Source organism: Mytilus galloprovincialis, chromosome 14 (genome assembly GCF_965363235.1).
Source record: "Mytilus galloprovincialis chromosome 14, xbMytGall1.hap1.1, whole genome shotgun sequence".
Lineage (NCBI taxonomy): Eukaryota > Metazoa > Mollusca > Bivalvia > Mytilida > Mytilidae > Mytilus > Mytilus galloprovincialis.
Genome location: NC_134851.1, coordinates 35,930,583 through 35,956,156, shown reverse-complemented (window position 1 = coordinate 35,956,156; position 25,574 = coordinate 35,930,583). Strand labels below are relative to the sequence as shown.

At 34.0% G+C, this 25,574-nt stretch overlaps 2 protein-coding genes across 2 annotated transcripts in view; both read left to right on the top strand.

The window, feature by feature from the left end:
* Nucleotides 1-25,574, top strand: part of LOC143058840 (low-density lipoprotein receptor-related protein 2-like) — a 112,196-nt gene that overhangs the window by 66,204 nt on the left and 20,418 nt on the right. Inside the window, exons 56-67 of the mRNA XM_076232317.1 lie at nucleotides 20-190; nucleotides 1,452-1,675; nucleotides 8,925-9,170; nucleotides 10,345-10,584; nucleotides 10,724-10,849; nucleotides 11,152-11,397; nucleotides 12,132-12,263; nucleotides 17,431-17,606; nucleotides 19,054-19,258; nucleotides 20,180-20,305; nucleotides 21,545-21,685; nucleotides 22,656-22,799. Coding sequence (XP_076088432.1) covers nucleotides 20-190; nucleotides 1,452-1,675; nucleotides 8,925-9,170; nucleotides 10,345-10,584; nucleotides 10,724-10,849; nucleotides 11,152-11,397; nucleotides 12,132-12,263; nucleotides 17,431-17,606; nucleotides 19,054-19,258; nucleotides 20,180-20,305; nucleotides 21,545-21,685; nucleotides 22,656-22,799 — 2,177 coding nt within the window. The remainder of the gene's footprint in view (nucleotides 1-19; nucleotides 191-1,451; nucleotides 1,676-8,924; nucleotides 9,171-10,344; nucleotides 10,585-10,723; nucleotides 10,850-11,151; nucleotides 11,398-12,131; nucleotides 12,264-17,430; nucleotides 17,607-19,053; nucleotides 19,259-20,179; nucleotides 20,306-21,544; nucleotides 21,686-22,655; nucleotides 22,800-25,574) is intronic.
* On the top strand, nucleotides 6,261-8,379 carry LOC143059302 (uncharacterized). The gene is made up of 2 exons (XM_076232782.1): nucleotides 6,261-6,681; nucleotides 7,272-8,379. The coding sequence occupies exons 1-2, from the start codon at nucleotides 6,313-6,315 to the stop codon at nucleotides 7,878-7,880; spliced, it is 978 nt and encodes a 325-aa protein (XP_076088897.1). The 5' UTR covers nucleotides 6,261-6,312; the 3' UTR covers nucleotides 7,881-8,379.

Below are 25,574 nucleotides of genomic sequence, written 5' to 3'. Positions count from 1 at the left end.
AGTTTTAGTATTCTTGTAGGTATCTATATTGGACTGACTGGAACTTATCGCCATACATTGGCCGTATTGGTATGGACGGGTCTAATGCTACCAGAATTATCAAAGAAAAGATAGGCTGGCCTAATGCTCTGGCTATTGATTATGAAACTGATAGGTTATGGTGGGGTGATGCACATCTGGATTTTATAGAGTGAGTAATAAATGGATTTATAATATTTTGTCCTGGAAGGATGTTAGGTGATTTATCATTAGAGGAGTTATTGCTTTTAAACAAATTAACCATAAACAATTAAAGTGATCAGTGATACAAGGTCTTCAAAAGTGTCTTAATGACAATTTGTAAAAAAAAAATACATTGAATGAGTCTTTATATAGTAGATATAAGAAGATGTGGTATAAAAAACCAATGAGACAACTCTCCATTCAAGTCAAAGTAAATCATTACAGATCAAAGTACAGAAGAAAACAATGTGTCTCGTTAGTCCACCTTTTTGTCCCTACTTTGAAAGTACAGTTTGCTTCATTTTACAACCATATTAATTCTAACATGAGAATCGATTAAACAAGTTTTTCTGTTAAATTTGAAATTTTAGTTTTGGTTAACCTTGAATTTGAGATACTGTGAAAGTACTTCAATTCGTGGGTATCAATTTTCGTGGTTTGAGCAAAATTTAACATGTTCGTGGGTTTTTAAATTCGTGGATTTTAGGAATTAACTCATGATAAAGTGATCAACAGATTAAAGACCATCAAAGGTGTTAATTAGGCCATAAACATGTCACCTAAATTAAAGAAGACAGTAACATAAACAAATGCTAGAAACGTATCTTGAATTGTCAAATAATTCTTATCAAAATCAAGCTCAGGGTGAAATTATAATTTCCCATATGTAGAGAACTATAAGGATATAAAATGAACACTTTATCATACTAGCATATTAATACCAGAAACAGTGGCGGATCCAAGGGGGGGGGGGGGGTTCCGGGGTTGGAACCCCCTTTTTTTTGGACGATCAATGCATTTGAATGGGAGCATATAGTTGGAACCCCTCCTTTACTCTGGGTTGGGACCCCCTTTTTTAAAATGGCTGGATCCGCCACTGAGAAATCTGAGTTTCATCAATCAAAAATATTTTTTACAAGAATTAAAAGATCAAAAGTTGCTAAATTAAGGTTATTAAAGATTAAATGGGTATAATCCTACATTTTGTTATAGTTCAGTGACTGCTTTTAAAGTATTCTCAGATTTGGCATTATTCAATATATTCTCGAGATCACATCAATAGTCAAACCTACCGATGGGGATCTTTCCATGTCATGATGTCTTGATTTGGACAATGGTTGTTTTATTTCGTTGGACACTTAAATTCGTGGATAAAGTCATCCAGGAAAACCACGAAAATTGGTACCCCACAAATAAAAGTACTTTCACAGTATTGACTTACATTTCAGGTTCTCCGATTTGGATGGAAAGAATAGACATATTGTTCTGCAGGGGAAAGTCCCTCATCCGTTTGCCATGACAATATTTGAAGACTGGGTCTATTGGACTGACTGGAATCATCTGTCTGTAGAAAAGGCCAATAAATACACTGGTGCCAACCATACAGTCATACAGAAACTACCACATAGACCAATGGATATACATATTTATCATCCCCTTAAACAGCCACTGTGTAAGTCAATTCTACAAAAATACTTCAGCAAAGCACCCAATTTTACAAAATCTATTCTGTCACATTGATACTAGGATACACTGTTAATTCAGATTTTTTATGTGATTTATTTTTTTATTGTTAACCATTTTGTTTAGGGGATACTTTATTTCGAGTTTTACCCTTACTTGTTCAGTTTGCAGCTATTTAATTTCACGATTTTCTAATTAAGTTGATGCAGTTTTAAACTAAGGAAAGATCTAATTTTCTAATCACAAAATTTGCGAAAAATAAATCGCTCACAAAATAAGTTTTGGGAAAATCACAACAATGTAGGCATTGCAAAAATAAAAACATGCACTTTACATGTAGATCAGGGCTTCAAAAACGGTCATATATTCCGAACATTTGTGTAATGTCCGGTAAAAGTCTGGCTGGGCAAAGCATGAAACGGTCATATACATTTTAGTTTTCAATGCTTTTTCGGTCATTTTAACATAATTCATGATCTTTTTGACCTAACCTTTTGCCTTTAACATCCACACATTTCCGGTCATAAAAGTGACATGATGATTAATTACTATCAAAACAACCCCTACTTCAATACTTTCTAATTTTAATCAAAGCTAATTAGTTGTTGGACAGGTGATATCTACCTGTTCAGGTGACAGGTAAACTATGTTCAGTACAGGACATCGTATAAATTGATCGGTCTATTCACAATTATTTTCTTACATTTCAGCGGTCTGTAGCTCATTGATTTAGTCCAAAAGATTAAAATTATAAGAAATTAGTTTATCTACATGATTTGATGAAAAATTTTAAAAGGTTTAAATGAAAAATCGTCAGAACTACGTTGAATGAACTAGAACACGTGTGCGCATGTGCAAAGGTGGGAAATTTAATTATGCATCCTTTATTTCTTCAAAATGCTAAAATTATCATTGATACCTGTATCTAAACGTTCATTTCAAGTATTTTGTTGAAGAAATAAAGTGGAAAGAGCTTTTTCACTCAGTCATGCTTTGTAAACGTACACGGATTTTACGTATCCATTTATGGTCCATGTTTTACCATTGTCAAGTCAACATCCGGTTTTAGAAAAACGTGATTTTAAAAACGAAAATAAAGTTTCTGACATGTCATTTTGCACAATTAAAGAGTCTATGGCAGATATGAGCACACTGTGCACACTTTGAATGATGCACTGCCAATTTAACAGTTTCATATCAAAGTAAAGTTTAAAATCGTTTTTTAATCTAATGTCATTATCATTGGAATGGCCATCTGATTACCATAATTGCCTTTTGTGACTAAGTCTTAAGGGATTAAAATCGGGATCAGATATAAAATGTCCGGCTGGCGCAAATGTTTTTTGAAAACCCTGCTTTAGATTCTGATACCATTAATTGTATGCAGCATATCTGAAATCTAATGCAATTTGTATGTAACAATTATTTTCATTGGCTAAAAGCTGCCGTCAAATCCACAGTTGACCAGGCATACTAAGGTAACTAAGGAGGGACAACCATTTTGAAATGATTGAATCAACAAATGTTCGATTACTACTATATAATTGAAAAAAAACAACACCTACCTCGAATTCGCCTATTTAATGTTATCTTATCCGAATTTGAAGCGTACAGGTAACGTAATAACCTCCAGTTTGTAAGTTTTCATTTGTATGACGTCACGTTTACCCATGACGTCTTGGCGCCACAATCATTCATGAAATGATGAAGTTTTGCGGATTTTATTTATTTGTCAAATTCAGACATTTTTCCAATTTTTATCGTATTATTTCTTTTTGAAATGCATTAGAATTGGAATAACAGTACTGTAGTTGAAAAGTTGCCACCGTCAAATCTACAATTGACTGTGGCAACTCTTCAACTACAGTACTGTTATTCCTGAATTGCAATGATTAAACAATCCCAATAGTCTATGCATGCAATAATTTCTAAATTTACAGTAAATTCATGCATAGATGCCAACCATTACGATTTTCCCGTAATTTTTACGATTTTGTCATCAAAACTACGCTATTACGGTCAATAGTCCAATAATTACGGATTCCTAATCGCAGCCGTTCAATTTTTGAAAAACACGGATTTTTTACATTGCCTTTCCGGCAGGGTCCGGTTTTTAGAAAACTCCAGTTTCAGTTCCATTTTCTCGGGAGTTATCGAGTATCGTTTGGTAACTAACTGACTTCCGAAGAGTCAAACACGCATTTGAACCATTTCATGTTGTGGCTTTCCCCGTTTCTCTTCTTCTCCTTTGCAAAATAAAAATGACTGGGCCGTCTGCCCCCAAAATTAAAAAGAAAGCCAAGGGACAGCGATATATGGCTGAATATTCAATCGAATACCCATGCCTTATAAAGTCAACAAAGGAAAGTTGCGTGTTTTGCACATACTGCAAACAAGATGTAAGTGTTTTGCACGGGGGTCGTGACCACTTCTACTTCAAATTTACCAAAGTATTGTCCTTTCCACCTTAGAATATGCAAGTAGTGTTTGGCAGACCTGTGAAACCAATATAACAGACAAACTGAACAAATTCAACGAAAGGGATTAGCTATATGCCTTAATGTTACCCCAACATCAAGTGTAGAGACTTTGGAAGTAGTTTCTGGAATCCTACCAATACATCTGCGTAGAGAAGACATTGCAACTCGTACACTTGCAAAAATTAACTCGTATGATATCTCCATTCCAATAAAACAAATCCTGGATGATTGGAAAACAATTGACATCCCTGAAAAATATGTATCTCCAGTGGGAAAAATGATTCTTCAGGCAGAAGACATGAAGGTATGTACAGGTGTTGATGTAAATGGTATAGAAGCAGAATTTCAGTTTAATGGGATACAAAGATATAAATCTCCTCCAGATTATTGGAAAAACCTTGGAAATTCCAAATCAAGATCAACAGACCAAAAAAATGTTGGAAAACACATAATAATGGAAAAACTAAGTCATCTTCCAGCAAATTCATGTATAGCATTTACTGATGGGTCCTGTCTTGGTAGTCCTGGCCCTGTAGGAGCAGGTGCTGTCATCTTTCCATCAAATAATCAACCACAAATTGAAATTAGTAAAGCTGTATCCAACATTTCCAAGAAAGGATCAATACTACTCGGAGAACTGATCGCCATTAAACTTGTTGTTGACCACTTTTTGATATCAGAAAACAGACAAAACACAGACTCGATTACACTTTTTTCAGATAGTCAGACCTCAATTGGAATTTTAACTTTAAACTGGAATCAGAGAATTACATCAAAGTCATAAGAGAAATTAAGAAAAACATGAAAGTATTAAAGATGAATGGAATTCCATTAAATTTTGAATGGACACCTGGTCATGCTGATATCCAAGGAAATGACATTGCTGATTCACTGGCCAAAAAAGGAGCTAAAGAAGCTGAAAAAATAGAAGAACCATCAGAAGTAACCAGGCAGGATATAAAACGTGCAGCAAGAGAAAGTGTTTTAAGAAAATGGCAGAACCAATGGGAATCAAGTCAACGTGGCAGAAATTATTACAACTATCATCAAAAAGTTTGTCAGAAAATACCAAAAGATTTACCATCCAAATGGTCGTTTTCAATTACTATAAGTTTGAGAACAGGTTATTGTGATCTAAATGATTATAAATCCAAAATTATACCATCATCAGACAAAAACTGTTCCTGTGGAGAGCCAGAAACTGTAGAACACTACCTTTTACATTGTTCTAACTATGAGGAGGCTAGAGAGAGGATGAGAACATCTATTTACTTTATTACAGGAAATATACACATGGATTTAGACACCTTATTAGGAATCGATGAAGAAGACATTAATAGAGACAATCGAAATGAGATATTGTGCCATCTGGAAAATTATTTAACGGAGTCTGGTAGATTCAAAAACACTATACAGCAAAAAACACTATAAATCTATATCAAAATTAAGTCAAATTTTTTAAGCAGCAGCCACAATTTCAATTAAGTACATGAGTGAACATTACATATTTGAAGAAACTACAAAAGAGGAAACGTACACAAGTGTTTACAGTGTCATTTGGGACACTTACTAAAGACTAAAGACTGTAAAAGGCATGTCGAGTCCAAAAAGCATGAGAGCAATGCAAACCTACAAAATAGCAACTCTAACCTTTTATCTTTTTTTGAAAAAAGAGAATCCCCAATGGAACTCCAAGTCACAAATGCAGAAACGTTATTTACAAATTTTATTATAGAACATAAAGTCCCAATAGCAGTCAGTGACCATGCAGGACCTTTATTCAGGAAAATGTTTCCTGACACTGAAATTGCTAAAAAGTATGGTTGTGCAAGAACCAAAACGTCTGCAATAATTGACAATCTCTCAAGAGACAAAATTGAAACTATTGTGGAGACACTTCAAAAAACCTTTTTTGCATGTGCTACAGATGGCAGTAATGATGTCAACACACAACTATATCCCATAGTAGTTCGTTATTATAATAAAGAAATTGATCAGATAATGACTGCTTTGTTATCAATATATGCCAAGTTGTAATGAAAGTTGTACTGGGGAAAATATTTTCAACTTGCTCAATCAGGAGTTTGTGAAATACAACATACCATGGGGAAATTGTGTTTCATTTGGTTGTGACAATGCGTCAGTGATGACTGGAAAGCACAAGGGTGTTGCTAAATTTGTAGCCGATCAGAATGAAAATATCTATATAAGTGGTTGTCCTTGTCATCTTGTACATATCGCTGCACAGAAAGCAGCTCAGAAAATACCAATAAAATTTGAAGATTTGCTTGTTGATATTTACTATTATTTAGATAAAAGTTCTAAGCGTAATTTAGTATTAAAAATCTGTCAACTGATGTGTGAAATAAAAACCCACAAAATCTTAAAACATGTTTCCACAAGATGGCTTTCATTGGGCAAATGTTTAGAAAGACTTCTTGAGCAGTGGGATGCACTGAAAATGTTTTTTGAACAAGAATATGAGATCGAAAAGAAAAAAAAAGGAAAAACAAAAATTAGCTAGTGAAAAAAAGGAAAAGAAAAATGCTAGCTCAACTGTGACATCTGAAAAAAGTAAGGGCAAAGCAAAATCTGACAAAAATGAAGAAAAACAAAAAACTGATAAAAGAAAAGACAAATCAAAAACTGAATCAAGACCTTCTGGATCAAAAACTAACACCGTTACGGTTTCTAAACCAAGCAATCCATCAACATTTATGGCAAGGCAAGCTTCAAATGACAAAACATCTAAACCTAAACAAAAGGAAGTCATATTGCCATCAAGGGTAGTAAGAGTACACAGATTATTAAGTAGTCAAAAGACCAAGTTGTACTGTCTTTTTCTGAAACAAACAATTCCATTATTTGATTCATTTAACACATTTCTACAGAGTGACAAACCTTTAATCTATATATTAAGGAGAGAAATTCTTGCATTACTAACTGACTTATACACCAGATTTGTGAAGCCTTCATCTATCACATTCACTAGTAATCTGTTAAAAGTTAAATACACTGAAAGAAAAAATCAAAAAAATAGGGAAGACCTTACCATTGGAGCAGAAACCAGAATTCACTTGAGACTTGTCAAACTCACTTCTGAAGAAGAAACAACTTTTTATCAATCCTTCAGAGAGTTTTTTTATGGCTGCTTGTGACTATATAATAAAAAAACTTCCTGTAAATGACCCTCGAGCTCTCTTACACCATGCAGAAGTTGTAGATGTAAAAGTAAGATCAAATCAAAAGTTCTGCTCAGTAGAATATTTTATTGATAAGTTGTCAATGGCACTAGTGTCTGATACTGCATCAGATAAAAACAGCATGAAAGATCAACTAGAAGTCCAATTTGCCCATTATCAAATTGAGAATCTTTCGCCTGACATTACTGATACAGAGCGAATTGACATTACTTGGAATATGATTGCTAAGATTAAGGGAACTGATGGAAAACCAAAATATTCAGAACTGTCTAAACTAATGCTTGGCATACTAGTTATCCCACACAGCAATGCTGACAGTGAAAGAATTTTCAGTCAAGTCAGAAAAAACAGAACTGAAACTCGGCCTAACTTATCAGTGTCAACTCTGTCTTCTTTGATGGTTGTGAAAACTTACATGACCTCCACAGACAAGAAGTGTTATGAACACACTTACACACCAAAACAATTGAAAAGTGCTAAGTCAGCAACATACCAGGCATTACAGAATTGACTGTCCCAGAATTTAATTGACTGTTTTATATATGTTTTAAGTTTGACAGTGTGAACTCATAAAGGATTATGTACAATGTATTTGTCACATTAAAACATTTAACTTTACTATTCTTTTTTATAAAATTACTTCCAACACCCAAGTTGAAGTATTGTCATTGATATAAGATGTACTAAAATCAAGGGACATACAAAATATATACTAGTAAATTAAAAGGACATGCCAGTAAACATTAACAAATTCCAATAAACAAAAACAATGGTACAAAAATGTCAATCAAAATGTCTATTAGAAACAAGACTAATTATGAACAACTTACGAATGGAATACATACTACAGATAACATATGTTAAGAGACATGTTTTTGCACATCTTTTTGCATCCATTCGTCAGTGTTTATTTTGGTAAATGCATGTTTTTGAATGATTACTGAAAAGTTTTCAAAATTACTGAAAGTTTGATAGATTGTTACTGATTGTGTCAAAAGGGGGTTGGCATCTATGTTCATGCATGAAAATAAGAATATGTAATAAACATCAATGGAGAGTCCTATCAACATGAACAAGACAAGTTGACTAACAGTATAATGTCGTGAAATTTCGCACTAGTAATTTTACTGTGACATTTTACTGTTTATTTAAATGCTTTGAATGTTCATAGGCATGCAATTCAAATAAAGAACCCATCAAAGATTGAAAAGCCTCATTTATTGTCCAAACTGTGAACAATACCTAACCTTCATACAATTTCAATTTACAGTAATTATTTTTCAGCTAGTGTCTTGCTCCTTTCAGATAAAACATGATCTTAAAAAATTCCTTGGTGTATTGAACATAAAAATATAATGTGAGCCATTATCAGGTATGTGTTCAAAACTTGAAATTTTGTGCTCATGATTAATTTTAACGTTAGAAAGATTATATGCCAAAAATGTTTTTTTTTACCTGATTTGAAGGTAAATTGACTATAGAAATATAGTAAAGCGAAGAATGATGCCTATGGATTAGATTCTCTTTCCTATAAATTGTATTTTGAATTTTTCAGGGTCAAATCCTTGTGGAGATAACAATGGTGGATGTAGCCATCTTTGTTTGATCTCGCCTGATGGATCCTTCACATGTCGATGTCCAAACTATTTCAACATGGCCTCGGACAACAAAACATGTATAGCTAACTGTACCTCCTCACAGTTCAGATGTGGTATATCTGACGATCGGTGTATACCAAATGTATGGAAATGTGACGGAGAAAAAGACTGCAAAGATAACTCTGATGAACCAGCAACTTGTCGTAAGTTCTATATTTTTCTTATTTTTCTTACTTTCATTGACTGTCTTTACTGTATAATAGACTAAATGTGATTCACAGAATATAGTAATTTACAGAATTTATGAAAATGATAATATTAAAGTCAGAATTTTTAACAATCTCCATGCAAACATATTGTAATATGATCAGGACTATTCCATAAAAATGTATGTGGGGGGTACGAAGGGACTATTAAAATATCGCTACAACCAAAAATCATTTTTTAGATAATTTTGCATAATGGTAAAAGACACATACTGATAAACGACCCATGACCCAAATTCAATAACTAAAATGAGTTTCAGAATTAACTTTTAGTCTATATAAAAATAAGGAGATGTGATACCGTTTGTATAGATTATCGGGTTTTCTACACATTGATATCGTAAAGTATCAGCCGCGAGCCACAATGTTAACCTTTTTGGCGTGCGAGCGTAGCGAACGAGCTAAAAAGTTTCACATTGTGTCGAGCGGCTGATATTTTACGATATCTATACGTAGAAAACCCGATTATCTGTTTATCGTTATATTAATGGTATTTTTTCCTCTCCCAAAGACAGTTTTACGCTTGACGAAAGCAAGCTTGATAACGTATCCTCTCACATTGTGACGTCGATGATAACTTCTCCTCTCACACTGTTACGTCGCTGATAATGCCTGGTCTCGTTTTGAAGTCTTGATACGAGGATTACTGTGCGACAGAGCAGGGTGATATAGACGTAGGGAAGGACGATAAAGCGAGTTATTTTATTGGGGTGTAAATTTTAGCTTATTTTGGCAGATAGAACAAAATCGCCAAAATAAATTACGCCAAATTAAAGGTGTACATGCAAAGGTATTGATAAAATATTAGAATCTGCCAAAATAATAAACGCCAAAATATTTAGTATACCTTATTCAATGAAAATCGCGAAATTTTACAACCGCGAAAATAACCCACTATATGGTATGTGTGCCAATGAGCAAAATCATTAGTTTTGATTTTTTTTAGGAATACTTGGGAATACTTATCTACCGGGTAGTATAGAGTTATAATATGCGTCACACCTTTCCACCATGAAGTATTGATGTAAGCAACTGAAAATGAATGTACTACCTTCAACATTTTGGTTTCACATGCATTTCTAAATTTTTGAATGTATGAATCTATTTTTAGCTGCCAATGAGTGTGCTCCAGGACAGTTCCAATGTAAGAACAATAACTGTACCTATGCCTTTAGGGTGTGTGACTTGGTAGATGACTGTGGTGACGGCAGTGACGAGGCTAACTGTGCTGACAGAGCCTGCTATAGCTGGCAGTTCAAGTGTGGCAATAATAAATGTATACCGCAAGGCTGGGTCTGTGATGGAGATGATGATTGTGGCGATAATAGTGAAGAGCTTGGGGCTCATTGTGGTAAGAAAAAAAGTAAACTAACAGAAATACTGAACTAAGATAGTTTGAAATTTAAATATAAGATTAATACCATGATTTCTATGTTTGAAATTAGGAAAATACATAACTGTATGCTGTGATCACATGATTTCTGTTCTAGGTAACCAAACATGTGACCCAAGTAAATTCACATGTGATAATGGTAAATGTATTCCAGAGGCTTGGAAATGTGATTTTGATGATGATTGTGGTGATAATTCGGATGAGAAGAAAGAATGGAAGTGTGGTAAGATACATAATATAACTGGTCACGGCACCATTTTAAAACACAATGTCATTTTTGTGGTTAACCTAGTATTGGTATTGAAATTTGGATAGAGGTTGAATTCCATATATTAAAATCAAGTAAAAAACTTGTAATAAATCACTTTAAGTATAAATGTCACATTCTAAGAAAGAGAACTAAATTGTGAAAAGTTATAAGTAATTTGTATGTTCTGACTTAAGTGATGAAAGTTATAATTTAAAAAAAAAAAACTAAACACTAAAAGTTGAATCTAATGTAAAGTTAAACGTTTTGTTTTCCAGCTAACAGAACATGTCCTGATGGCTGGTGGAAATGTGAAAGTAATTATCGCTGCATACCTGACTGGCAGAGATGTAACGGAGCAGATGACTGTCGTGACAATTCTGATGAAAAGGAAGAGAACTGTCCACCATGTCATGAGACGGGAGATTTCACATGCAAAGATAAGAAATGTATCCCTATACGCTGGCGATGTGATTTTGACAATGACTGCCCAGATGGTAGTGATGAAGACAAGGCTATGTGTTGTAAGTATTCCTTGTTATACAATAAAACCTGTATAAAAAAGTCTCCCTTTCATATTTGGTGTAAAGATTGTTAGAGTTTATCTCCAAATTTTTGTCGATATATGCCAAATTAAGATAAAGTTTTACTTTCCCTAAGTACTTTATACGTCTTACAAATTTAAGAAGATGTAGTATAATTGCAGTTGAGATGATTCTCTGCAGGAAAAATTAGCAGCTACAGGTCCCGTACATTCCTCAACTATAAGCAAATCTCAACCACATAGCAATAACATATAGTATAACTGTACGATTTTACTTTTACTTTTTTTTTCTGACAAACTGTAACTAACGTAGTTTTGCGGTATGGGCTTTGCTCATTGTTGAAGGCCGTACGGTGACCTATAGTTGTTAATGTCTGTGTCATTTTGGTCTCTTGTGGACAGTTGTCTCAATGGCAATCATACCACATCTTCTTTTTTATATTATAAAAGTCTATAAATCTAGTAAAAAGTTTGTTCAGACAATAAACGAGAAAATATATTTTCAGTGTCAATTTTAAAAACAAAATACTTGTAAGAGATGTGTTTGTACTTAATTGCCTTTTTATTAGCTAATCTTTAATTTGCTACACCTATCTCCTTGCAATTTTATATATCTAATAAAAAATCTGAATTTACAGTAACTTTCAAATGTACCTAAACAACTGGTTGGGGTTGAGAAAAGTTTTTAAACACAAATATTATTCACTATTTCAGCTGCCTTATACCGCAACTGCTCAGAATCAGAATTCAGATGTGACAATGATAAATGTATCCAAGGAAAATGGCGCTGTGACCATGACAACGACTGTGGTGATCTTAGTGATGAAAATCCTAATTTCTGTAAAGGTAAAACAACAATTCAGAAACAGTGTTGCATTATGGGAAAGTAAAATTCAAAAATAATTGCGAAAAATCTATAGGGTTATATTCGCAATAATTGAAACTCACATTTTAAAATATCTTAATATGAATTAAATTGAATTTTTCGCAAAAATTAAAATTGCGTTTTAGTCTAGAATGATGAAATCGCAATGATAAATGCACACAATAATTTCTGAATTTACAGTACTGACGTTCCTTTGACAGCTCTATCAAGCGTGAAATTAAACACACACCTACTGTAAATAATGCACAGGCATATAAAAAAAGATAAAAATAACATATGAGTGATAAACATTATAGAATATTGACATTCCAAATCTTAGTACTATGACGTAAGCGTTTCACTCTTTTTTATATAAATAAATAATAAATACAATATTTATAGAGCGCATTATATAATGACAAAAATTACTCTAAGCGCTTCACATTAAAAAATATATAAAATACAAAAATACATAAATCATAGATTACAAAGCACTATCTTAAAAAGAATTAAACAAGCAAATAAAAATTTATAAGATACTTATAAAAGAAATAAAAATGCATGTACTCTAAAATATATAAAACTGTCTAAAACTAATGCAGTCAATTAAAAGTATATAAAAACTACAAGAAATCCTTAAAAGCAGTCCGAAATAAATGAGTCTTGAGTTGCTTTTTGAAAACATCTAAGGAATTTACACTCCGTAAAGACGGTGGCAAATTGTTCCAGAGTGTAGGCGCAGCCTTGTCAAAACGCCTCTCACCGTAGCTTTTCGTTCGAACGTCATTTGGAGGATGAAGGAGCATACTATTTTCCGACCTGAGGGATCTACTTGGCTTGTATGGCGTAATTAAATTTTGAAGGTAACTCGGAGCCTTGCCATGCTGTGCTTTGTACACATATAAAATAAGTTTGTATTGGCAACGGTAATGTATGGGTAGCCAGTGTAACGAAATTAAAACAGGTGTAATTGAGTCAAATTTCCTTTTTCGTGTTATCAAACGTGCTGCTGTGTTTTGTACCCGCTGCAATTTACTGATAATGTTGGTGTTAGTACCGTACAACAATGCATTGCCATAGTCCAGCCTTGATGTTACTAGGGAGCATACTAGTGTTTTACAGGCTTCAACAGAAATAAGAGATCGAATTCTACCAATATTCCGAATTTGGTAAAAACAGGCCTTAGTGATCGCACTGGCTTGATGTTCCATACTGATGGTTTTATCAAAGTACATTCCCAGATTTTTCACACAAGAAACGTCGCTCAACACTGTTCCATCAAATGTCAGACGAAAATCTGAAAGATGCTTCAATTGATGTTTTGGTGCAAAGATAATTAATTCAGTCTTGTCTTCATTAAGTTTAAGCATATTGGCACTCATCCAATCACCAATATCAGACAAACATTTTTCTAGGCGTTTGGACAGATCGCTCCAGTCTCCTTTCGGTTTTATAATTTGATACACCTGAGTATCGTCTGCGTACGAATGGTATGACATTCCGTGGCGTCTACAAATTTCGCCTACTGGTTTTGCAAAAATACAATATAGTTTCGGCCCTAAGACCGAGCCCTGCGGTACACCAAAGTCGAGTTTGATATCGTCAGATTGTACTGATCCTATAGCAACACGTTGAGTTCTGTTTATAAGATACGATTTTAACCATAGCAAAGCATCTCCGGTAACGCCAAAAGAATATTCCAAACGATCAAAAAGAATCTGATGGTCGATGGTATCAAAAGCGGCCGATAGATCGAGCATGAGCAAAACGGCACAACAGTTATTATCTAATGCATAGGCAATATCGTGATGAACACGTAAGAGTGCAGTTTCCGTGGAATGACATGTACGGTAGGCTGACTGAACACTATCATGTAGAGAATGTGAACTCATGTGATTTTCTAGTCGAATGTCGACAACCTTTTCCAGTGTCTTTGAAATGAAAGGTAAGTTGGAGACTGGTCTGTAGTTTTTGAGTACCTCTTTATCTAGATTTGGTTTCTTAAGTAATGGTCTCACAACAGCTTGTTTGAACGACAAAGGTACACATTGTTCTGATAGCGACTTGTTGACTATATCTGTGATTGACGGCAACAAATGATCCACACAAGGCTTAAGAAGTTTTGTTGGTAACGGATCAAGTTCGCAAGACTTTGTAGGAGCAGCCAAGATAATTTTACGAAGTTCGTCATTTGAAACTGGCGATAACGATCTTAATGGTTTACCTTCGAATTTTATATCAGCTCTCATTGGATCACGGTTGTAATGTGCTGCATCATTCTTAGCCGTGAGATTGTCACGAATGGCACTTATTTTTCCAACAAAAAATTCACAAAATTTGTCAGCCAGAACTTTTTCATCTTTATGCGAAGGTAGTATGATTTCTCGCCTATTGCCCATTAAGTCATTTGTCAAACGATGTAATTGCTTTTGATCATGTTCTATCTCGGATATTTTTGTTGAAAAATAGTCCTTCTTGGATTTAAGGAGAAGCTTGCTTGCTTTCAGACAGGTCTCTTGAAATATTTGACGATGAACTGTCAAATTCGATTTCCGCATTCGTCGTTCTGCTTTTCGACGGTCTCTCTTAGCTAAGCGGAGTTCGTCTGTATACCACTCAGTGTTAGGACGCATTATGATGTTCCTCGATTTTAATGGTGCATGCCTATCGATGATTGAACTAAGCTCAGTGTTATACAGGTTTACTATATTTTCAACCGGCCCTTTACGATTTTGAACTATTTTAGTGCTGCTCAAATCTTGTATGAAGTCAGTTGTTTTGATGTCACTAAATTTGCGATAAGACACGGTATGTCGTTGTTTCGGGGGCTTTGAGATCTTCAATGATGTAAACAAAGCTAGGTGATCACCAGAAAGATTACCATTCTGATCGAATAGACATGGGTCCTTAATGGATGGAGATGTTTGCACTAGCGTGCTGTTGTCTCTTGTTATAACGACATCAAGTGTGTGGCCCTTATTGTGTGTTGGTCCTTGGACCTGTTGTACCAGTCCATGGTCGAGAAGAGTTTCATTGAATTTATCACCAGTATTTACAGTTCAATAAGAAATCTTATTCATTTTTTTTATCCAAGTTTGTGTTCTCTGACTCTAATTTTTCAGAATAGTTAAATGTATAAAAAAAAATAATCATATTTTATTGAAATCTGTACATTTGTTAGTTTAAAACATCAAGAACCATTACCTTATCTCGGCCTCGTTAACATTAGTAAATAACATATTTATACAGTTGTTAGTATTTGTTAGTATTATACATTCAATTTTCAATTATTACAGACTAGGGGAATAGCTCTGGTAGCATGGATGGAGAAGATTATATTCGGACACATAAAAACACATCTGCTTCCATTTTCTACATTTTAATCAGACAAAGATGACGTCACAAACATAGATACAAAATACTGACAAAAGGGGAACAACTCTCTCTTACAAACAGAAACATAATCTGACCATACATACTGATATATAACACAATATTTGAAAAAAAAAAAATTTATACCATGTCAGTAAATTCAAAAAGAAAGAAGTTTACCATTAAGATTTTCAAACATAATTATCTGTATAACAAATGCACAGGTTTTGAAAATATATATATATATATATATAACTCGTCTAAACATCAACCCAACAATGTTAGATCTGTAAATTTGCTTTCGCAAATTTTGGTTCTTCCCTCGCCGGGATTCGAACCCATGCTACTGTGATATCGTGACACCAAATCGCCTGCACTGCAGCCGTCCCGCTAGACCACACGACCACCTGGGCTCTCAAAAAAAGAGCTTTCGGTGGGCATGTGTTACCTTTCCACGTCAGTTTTAATCTAGCGGCGTACTACAGTACATGATATATAAGGCATGAAGATGTTATTGTTACAGATCAGCTAAATTATCTATAGTAAAGGATCCTACAAATTAATGTAAGATACAGTCACAGAAAATAATTATATTCATAAGTACGTCTGAGTCAGTGACAACCCTACAACAGATGTATCCATCGGATCGCCATCAATGATGGTGATACATGGCTGTGTACATAATGTATATACAACTCGTCTAAACATCAACCCAACAATGTTAGATCTGTAAATTTGCTTTCGCAAATTTTGGTTCTTCCCTCGCCGGGATTCGAACCCATGCTACTGTGATATCGTGACACCAAATCGCCTGCACTGCAGCCGTCCCGCTAGACCACACGACCACCTGGGCTCTCAAAAAAAGAGCTTTCGGTGGGCATGTGTTACCTTTCCACGTCAGTTTTAATCTAGCGGCGTACTACAGTACATGATATATAAGGCATGAAGATGTTATTGTTACAGATCAGCTAAATTATCTATAGTAAAGGATCCTACAAATTAATGTAAGATACAGTCACAGAAAATAATTATATTCATAAGTACGTCTGAGTCAGTGACAACCCTACAACAGATGTATCCATCGGATCGCCATCAATGATGGTGATACATGGCTGTGTACATAATGTATATACAACTCGTCTAAACATCAACCCAACAATGTTAGATCTGTAAATTTGCTTTCGCAAATTTTGGTTCTTCCCTCGCCGGGATTCGAACCCATGCTACTGTGATATCGTGACACCAAATCGCCTGCACTGCAGCCGTCGTCTAGCGGGACGGCTGCAGTGCAGGCGATTTGGTGTCACGATATCACAGTAGCATGGGTTCGAATCCCGGCGAGGGAAGAACCAAAATTTGCGAAAGCAAATTTACAGATCTAACATTGTTGGGTTGATGTTTAGACGAGTTGTATATACATTATGTACACAGCCATGTATCACCATCATTGATGGCGATCCGATGGATACATCTGTTGTAGGGTTGTCACTGACTCAGACGTACTTATATATATATATATATATATATATATTGTTTTTTTATATTAAATTTCTTTTTTTCTTATTTGCACATGAACATAATAATTTACACACATTTGTATGCATAATAGTTATATACACTAAAAAGAAGATATATAATATATTTAATAAACACAGCTGTTTTAGTTTGATACATAACAGATTATTTTTACCTCCTCAGACCCCAACATTTTACAGTAGTCATCTGTAAATCAACTAATAAAAAAAAGAGGCCTTAATTATTCTGATTTATTTTTAGTATACCACCATTGTGCATTCGATCAGTACCAATGTGCTAGTGGTCATTGTATCCGTCAGAAAAGTGTCTGCGATGGAATGAGAGACTGCCGAGACAATTCTGATGAGAATGATTGTAAACCTAGATTCCCTGGGGGTAGATACTGCCCCGCTAACAAGTTCCAATGTGATAACCATGTAAGTATCTGATGAGAATGATTGTAAACCTCGATTCCCTGGAGGTAGATACTGCCCGGCTAACAAGTTCCAATGTGATAATCATGTAAGTATCTGATGAGAATGATTGTAAACCTCGATTCCCTGGGGGTAGATACTGCCCCGCTAACAAGTTCCAATGTGATAATCATGTAAGTATCTTCTATGACCACATAAATATCATCCACCAAAAAAACAAATGTGTTTGTTTACGGAACCCCTAGAGTTTGTAACTTTTCCCACTGAAAGTAGGGCAAATTATATGTTTCTGCCCCACCCACAATAGTAGAGAGCATTATGTTTTCTGGTCGTTGCGTCCGTCTGTTCGTCTGTCCGTCTGTCCCGCTTCAGGTTAAAGTTTTTGGATGAAGTTGAAGTCCAATCAACTTGAAACTTAGTACACATGTTCCCTATGATATGATCTTTGTAATTTTAATGCCAAATTAGAGTTTTTACCCCTATTTCAAGGTCCACTAAACATAGAAAATGATAGTGGGAGTGGGGCATCCGTGTACTATGGACACATTCTTGTTACTAGTATTATTCTTCACACTGATGTTCTGTTTGTTCAACCACTAGCATGACGTAAAAAAATTCTCGACAAGTAGTGTATAAAACATAAGTAAATGCAGTTTTGTATCTGATTCTGGAAATGTCTGAGACCATTTCTAGGTGTGCAACAGACCAGCCCTATTTAATTGGAAAGTTATGGTTACTTCCCATATTTTTTTGGACCTACTTGGGGTTACAATTGAATTAAATAGATGTGGTTTGAGTGGCAATGAGACAACTTTTCACTTAATGACATCAATGTAAGCATATATAACCTTTATCAACACACACAACCCAGGGGGGTATTCAGAATGTTTGAAAGGAGGGGACTATTTTCTAGAAAGAGGAATATATACTGTCAATAAGAATGATTAAATCTTTTGGACAATATTTTACTAAAAATCATAAAAATTGTATGACACGTGAAATTTTATTTTTGGCTGATCAAAAGGGAAGTACACACTTCCTGACTCTGCTGGACTGAAACTGTAAGTCTGCTACAAAATGTGCCTTTGATGCAATGTAAATCATTGTTGCCTACCTGCCAAATTTTTTAAATGCACATGGGGATTTGACATGCAAGATGGCTCTCATAGTCCTACATAAACACTCAAGGGGGCCTCAAATATATATTTTTGGTTTTGTTTGCTTTTTCATACTTTTTCAAGCCTAATGCCATTGTAAAATTATTTTTTTTGTTTAAAATTGTGGTTAAAATTGCTTTTTCATAATTTCTATTTGGGAGGCTTAATGGGGGAAATCCCCTGCAATTTGTGACAGTTAGCAGGTATAAATTTATATTGTAAATGCGATTTGCCTTACAAGGGTCAGATTATTTGCCAATGGTTATTAAAAACACCTAAATTTTTTATTTTAGTTGTGTATACCAAAGATCTGGCGATGTGATGGTGTTGACGACTGCGGTGATTCTTCAGATGAAAAAAGGTCGGTGTGTGACCTGATAGATTGTCCGGACACGACAAGGTATCGATGTGATAACATGAAGTGTATACCTAAATGGCGAATCTGTGACAAGGTAGATAACTGTGGAGATGGAAGCGATGAAAATAATCATCAAATGTGTAAGTTTTGATATACAGTGGATTCTTATAATTTTATGCCCCACCTTCTATAGTAGAGGGCATTATTTTTTGTGGTCTGTGGGTCTGTCCGTTCCTCTGTCTGTCCTGCTTCAAGTTAAAATTTTGGGTCAAGGTAGTTTTTTGATGAAGTTGAAGTCCAATCAACTTGAAACTTGTACACATGTTCCTTATCGTATGATCTGTCTAATTTAAATGTCAAATTATATTTTTTTACCCCAATTTCACGGTTTACTGAAGATAGAAAATGATAGGGCGAGTGAGGCATCCGTGTACTGTGGACACATTCTTGTTTTTCATTAATTTTCATGGATATTAATTTTTCGTGGATTGCGGGAATCTTGCATTTACGTGTGTATTTGTTTTTTCGTATTTTGTTTACCGATCTCTGAATACAAATCCTATAGAAAAAGTGGAATTTGTTCATTATTTGACTTCGTGCTTTACCTGTACCAACAAAAACCACGAAAAAATTGGTATCCAACGATTAATAATAAGGAGTCCACAGTACAGTGAAACCTGTATATAAAATTAACACTTAAACTTGGAAAGAGGTGACCAAATATTAGGCCTTGGTTTTACTGTAAATTTGGAAAGATGGATAAGTTAATGAGCTTATAGGGAAGGAAACCTTTAAATTGGGGTTCAAATGCATAGGTATCAGTATAGCTAGACAGGTGACCTAACAAGACAGTGTTATGCTTATTAGAGTTGTCCTTTAAATTAGGTCTTGGTTGACTCAAGTACAATTAGAGTTCTTTTCTCTACAGGAAATTGTCCTGTAAAATCTTGTCAAATCGTTAGCAAAATATGAAATTCATTACTTATATATATATTAAATTTTGTGTTTTTCAACAGTTTATATTTTTACATTTGTTTAACCAAAAATATGTTCCCTCACAGGTACTGCCCTACAACAGTACTGTAAGCTGACAGAATACAGATGTGCTAACAAACGCTGTATCTCAGCAACCAAAGTGTGTGATTCTGTCAATGATTGTGGTGATGCGTCTGATGAGAAAGGATGTCGTAAGTATTAAAAAAATTGGTGCTATGACCTATTAAAGAGGGTAGAAATGACCTTTACCGTCAGGCGTCAAATGTTGTTTTCTGGCTACTTTTAAAGGCAAATGGTGTTTTTTTTTAGGCTGCTGTTATCCATCAAATTGGTTAAAATTTTAGTATGATACATCAAAATATCCTTATTGTGATTTGTTAGAAGTCTCTAATAAATATCATTACTAATATTTTTGGGGAAAAAATAACATAATACGTCAAAATCAATGGAATTTTTTATTTTCTTAAAGAATGTGAAACTTTTATTGTCATGCACCACAAATTAACAATGGGAGGGGACACTCAACTAAAATGGGAGAGTTTTTTTTTTTTCATTGTATGTAAATAAGTGTTTTACATAGTGTAAATTCAGAAATTATTGCATGCATTTATTTTGTATCAATGGTTCTGATGGGATGACAGTTAGCGTAAAATTCTCTATCTCCTTGTCTGTAACTAAGGAAGCCGACATTTTGAATTGCTGAATGTATTGACATGTAATTTCTACAATAATAAGCCAAAAAACTCGCATGTTGCACCTAAAAATCTTCTTTTTATCAAATTTTATTACATTCTGAAGCGGCACAGAAACCAGAAAACGCCCGGTGTTTATGTTTGACGCCGGAAGCATACATATGACTTCACCTAAAGCTTCAAATACAATACAGTTATCTCTTAATTATTGCATGCATTTATTATTGCTATTTTTGAAGAATATATAAAAATGAGATATTAATTATTGCAATTGCTGGAAAATATGAATAGAGATATAAACATATAAGAATGTTAGTTCTTATTATTAAGATAATCAACATGTCACATGATTCCTGTTTATATTTCCTCACAAAAATTTCTGATTTTCTAGTATCATAAAAAAGAAGATGTGGTATGATTGTCAATGAGACAACTCTCTACAATAGATCAAATGGCACAGAAATTATAACAGCTATAGGTCCCTGCAGGGCCTTCAAAAATTAGCAAAACCCATACCACATAGTCAGCTATGATTATGAAAGGCCCCTTAATCACAAATGTAAAAAAAAGACCATGTGGGGGCTCTATATAGCCAGTCAAGGTAAAAATAACTTTAAAAGTATGTAAAAAATTCAAACAAGAAAACAAATGACCTAATTAATGTACAAAAAATGATAAAAAAAAATATGTAACACAGCAACAAACAACAACCATTGAATTAGTATATTTGACTTTTAGATAAAGGTGTAGGCCATGTGAACTGTACAGTAAATAAAGGAAATTGTCAACAACTATGTTCAGATTTAGTAGATGGTGGTTACTTCTGTTCCTGTAAACAAGGATTTACAATATCAACAACAGACAAGAAGTCCTGTGAAGGTAGGTTTATGGTTCATAGTCTGTAACATATTCTTGATATATATACATCATATGCTTTTAAGCCATGAACTACATGAATACAATTTGGGCTGATTGCATTGCATTTTTATATAATTTAATTTTAGATGTAATGCATCTTCAGATAAGCTGACAGTGTGTAAAATGTTGTCTATCAGCTCATAGACATAATTTTAAAATTTGACTGTGACATTGTCAATGATTTTTCATGATTAATTCTGGCTTAAAATGGAATTAAGAATTAAATGATCAAAAATTACTGTTATATTTTTTCTGTCTTTTCAAAAATAACATAAAAATGTGGTGCACACTTTAAAATAACCTGCTATACAGTATATATAGTGTGCACCAAATTTAAGATAATTAAGTCATTCCTTAAATAAATATAAGAAGATGTGGTATGATTGCAAATGGGACAACTCTCCATGAGACCAAATGACACAGAAATTAACAACTATAGGTCACTGTACTGCCTTCAACAATGAGTAAAACCCAAACATTGTATGAATGACCTTTTAGTCATTTTATAAAAATCTGCATATAAATTTGCCTTTCTGATACATGGTCTAACCAAATGGATTACAGTTATTATTGTTAGAAATCAATGACCAAGGTTTATACTTCTTGTCATGTATTTATAAAATGATATTGAGAGTAATCTGTTGATGTGCAAAAGAAGCAAAGACAAATTATTTTGTATTTATTCATGACACAAATCATCAACAAGAAAAGATCTGAAATTTGTCAATTTGTCTCTTGGCTCCCTTAGCCTTAAGGGTTAATGCCCCCCAAATGATGATTTCACAAAAAAAATAAATGTAATTTTTGCCTGAACTGTAGTAGATAAACAATTGAAGGTAATAACTGAATCCAAATGAAAAAGATGTTTAACCTTGAAAAATTGGAGATGACCTCTATTAACAATTTTGATTTTATCTAAATTTGTTTTTAGATTTTGATGAATGTTCCTCTTGGGGAAATAACTGTACACAGATATGCAGGAATGTCAAAGGGTCATACAAATGTGAATGTCACGAAGGTTTCCAGGATGTTAGTAAAACAAGTAGCAAAAATGGTGGACAGTGCAAAGCTGCAGGTAAGGTCAAAGGTCAAAGTTCATTATACAAATCTGAATGTTGCATAGGTTTTCAGGATGTTAGTAAAACAAGTAGCAAAAATGGTGGACAGTGTAAAGCTGCAGGTAAGGTCAAAGGGTCATACAAATGTGAATGTCACGAAGGTTTCCAGGACGTTAGTAAAACAAGTAGTAAAAATGGTGGACAGTGCAAAGCTGCAGGTAAGGTCAAAGGTCAAAGTTCATTATACAAATATGAATCTTGCATAGGTTTCCAGGATGTTAGTAAAACAAGTAGCAAAAATGGTGGACAGTGTAAAGCTGTAGGTAATGTCAAAGGTCAGGAAGATTTTCAGGAGGTCGGTAGGACTGGTGATAAAATGGTGGACAGTGTGAAGCTGCAGGTAAGGTCAAAGGGTCACTTAAATATGAATGTCACGAAAGGTTTCCAGGATGTTAGTAAGACAAGTTGTAAAAATGGTGGACAGTGTAAAGCTGCAGGAAAGGTCAAAGGTAGTATATCACCAGGATTTCAGAAAGACTGACAATAAAAATGGATGACAATGAAAGGCTTACGTGACTTGAGTACTTTTTTCAAGATAAAACATTAGACAGGTATCATATTTATATTTGATTGACATATTAAATAGTGATAAACAGCCTTGTACATGTCATAAACAAAACGTAAAGATACAATGCAAATGACTGTGTAATTTTGATGTGTAAGTTAAAGTCAATTGCATTGGTTTGTAATTTTCTTTTAATATTTACACCAAGATGACACAAAATGAAATTGGATAAGCTGCATTTATCATACTTTTCAATAAAATTTGATTAATTTTCTGATAGACCCCCTCCAAAATTATTGAATACTATCATTTTGCATAACCTCTGAACTTGATAAACTAGCTTACGAAAGCACAATATAAGGTTCATGAATTGATATCAATTAAGTGCATCAGAAACATTTAGTCATACTAAGCTCTATAAAAGATACAAGTTCATGATTATCTCCCTTTCTGAATATTAAAATTCTTAACTAAACTTTCTCAATAAAAGTCTTCGAAGTATTGAGCATTTGTTCATGGATTATCAATAATGTTTCAATTACAAATATCAAAAATTAACTAAACACAATCATAATGGCAATCAAGGGCACACAATTACAATTCATTATACATACCATAAAGAAGTATTAAAGGGCAAACAATTTCACAGCAAAATGTCATCCTCTAGTAGGAAAAACACAAAGACTTGCATTTGAACCATACTGAATTTATCAGAGCCTTATAATTAAAATATGAAACACATCTTTCATAGTATGAATATTTCAGAAATATTTCATGGAAGCCATAGATTGTTGGAAATTTACACATGGCCTTGGCCGTGATATTTGAATTTTATCCTGAGCATTAGCGAGGGATAAGATTAAATGAATATCACAGCCCAGGCCATGTGTAAATTTCCAACAATCTATAGCTTCCATGAATTATTACGATTCTAATAGGACAAATATGGTCATTAAAAACTGAAGCAATGGTTGGAATGTTGTGTGTGTAGCTGTTCTTTTTTACACCCGTTTCGATAAAGCTCAAACATTCATAAAATCGGTAGCTTGCAAGGATTGTTTGGTGAATAATGGCTAGAAAAAAATTTGCTTAATTCATTTGATTTTTTAAATTCTCAAACCCAACATTTGCCATTTTTAATTTACATATTTTTCTCGTAAGCTACCATCAAATCCAAAGTTGAAATTTCGTAACAAAGGAGCCGCCATGTTGACTTGCTGAAATCAGTAAATATGCGAAAAATGCAATAGAATAGAAAATAAAACAAAACCTACCATATAAATCAATTTTAATACAATATTATACGAATTTCGATGGTACATGTATCAGAAAATGTTTAACTGTAGCGATTTCATTTGTATGACGTCATGTTTTGAAATGACTTACATACGTCAAAAACATTAAAATACTTTCGCGGAATTTTATTTTATTTTTATTTTGTTGATTTCTCCAAGCTCTTGTGCATTACTTCTTTTTATTATGCATCTGAATAAGAATAAAAGTTAATTTGTCTTTATTTGACTGCAATTTTTAAAACAATAAAATTGGCAAAAGGTTTGCAAATAGGTTCCAATACATGTGGATTTACGTGGGAAGTATATTGTAACAGCCATTATTATGTATATCTCTGAGTCTGCTCAAGTATAGATATATTGAAAATTTTATCAAGGTGTTGTTTACAAAGTGAAAGAAGCACGTCATATTAGAATTCCCAACAATGCCTATCAATTGGCACAATAAAATTGTACTTCAAATTCAAATAATGATACAAAATTTGAAATCATATTTGCATTTGCAAAACTTCAGATAAAAATATAGAATATTATTTACATGTTGTAACCGGAGAGCACGAATTTCATTACAAAATTGCTTGTCTCCACCGGGACTCGACCCCGGTACCTCTGTGTTACAAGGCAGCGCGCTAACCGACTGAGCTAAAGAAGTACTTCCTTAGCTCAACCGCTTACGGCTGACTAAGTATCTACTAAGTTTTTCTAAGGGAAGCAATCCCGTCACACTTCCCCCACCTCAAGAGTCATTATACTCTATAATGATGATATCTTTTTTATATTTATATTTTAACCTGGCTAGGTAATTCTTCTAACCGTGGGTTATTATTGTTGGGGCCAATGTAACCGGAGAGCACGAATTTCATTACAAAATTGCTTGTCTCCACCGGGACTCGAACCCGGGACCTCTATGTTACAAGGCAGCGCGCTAACCGACT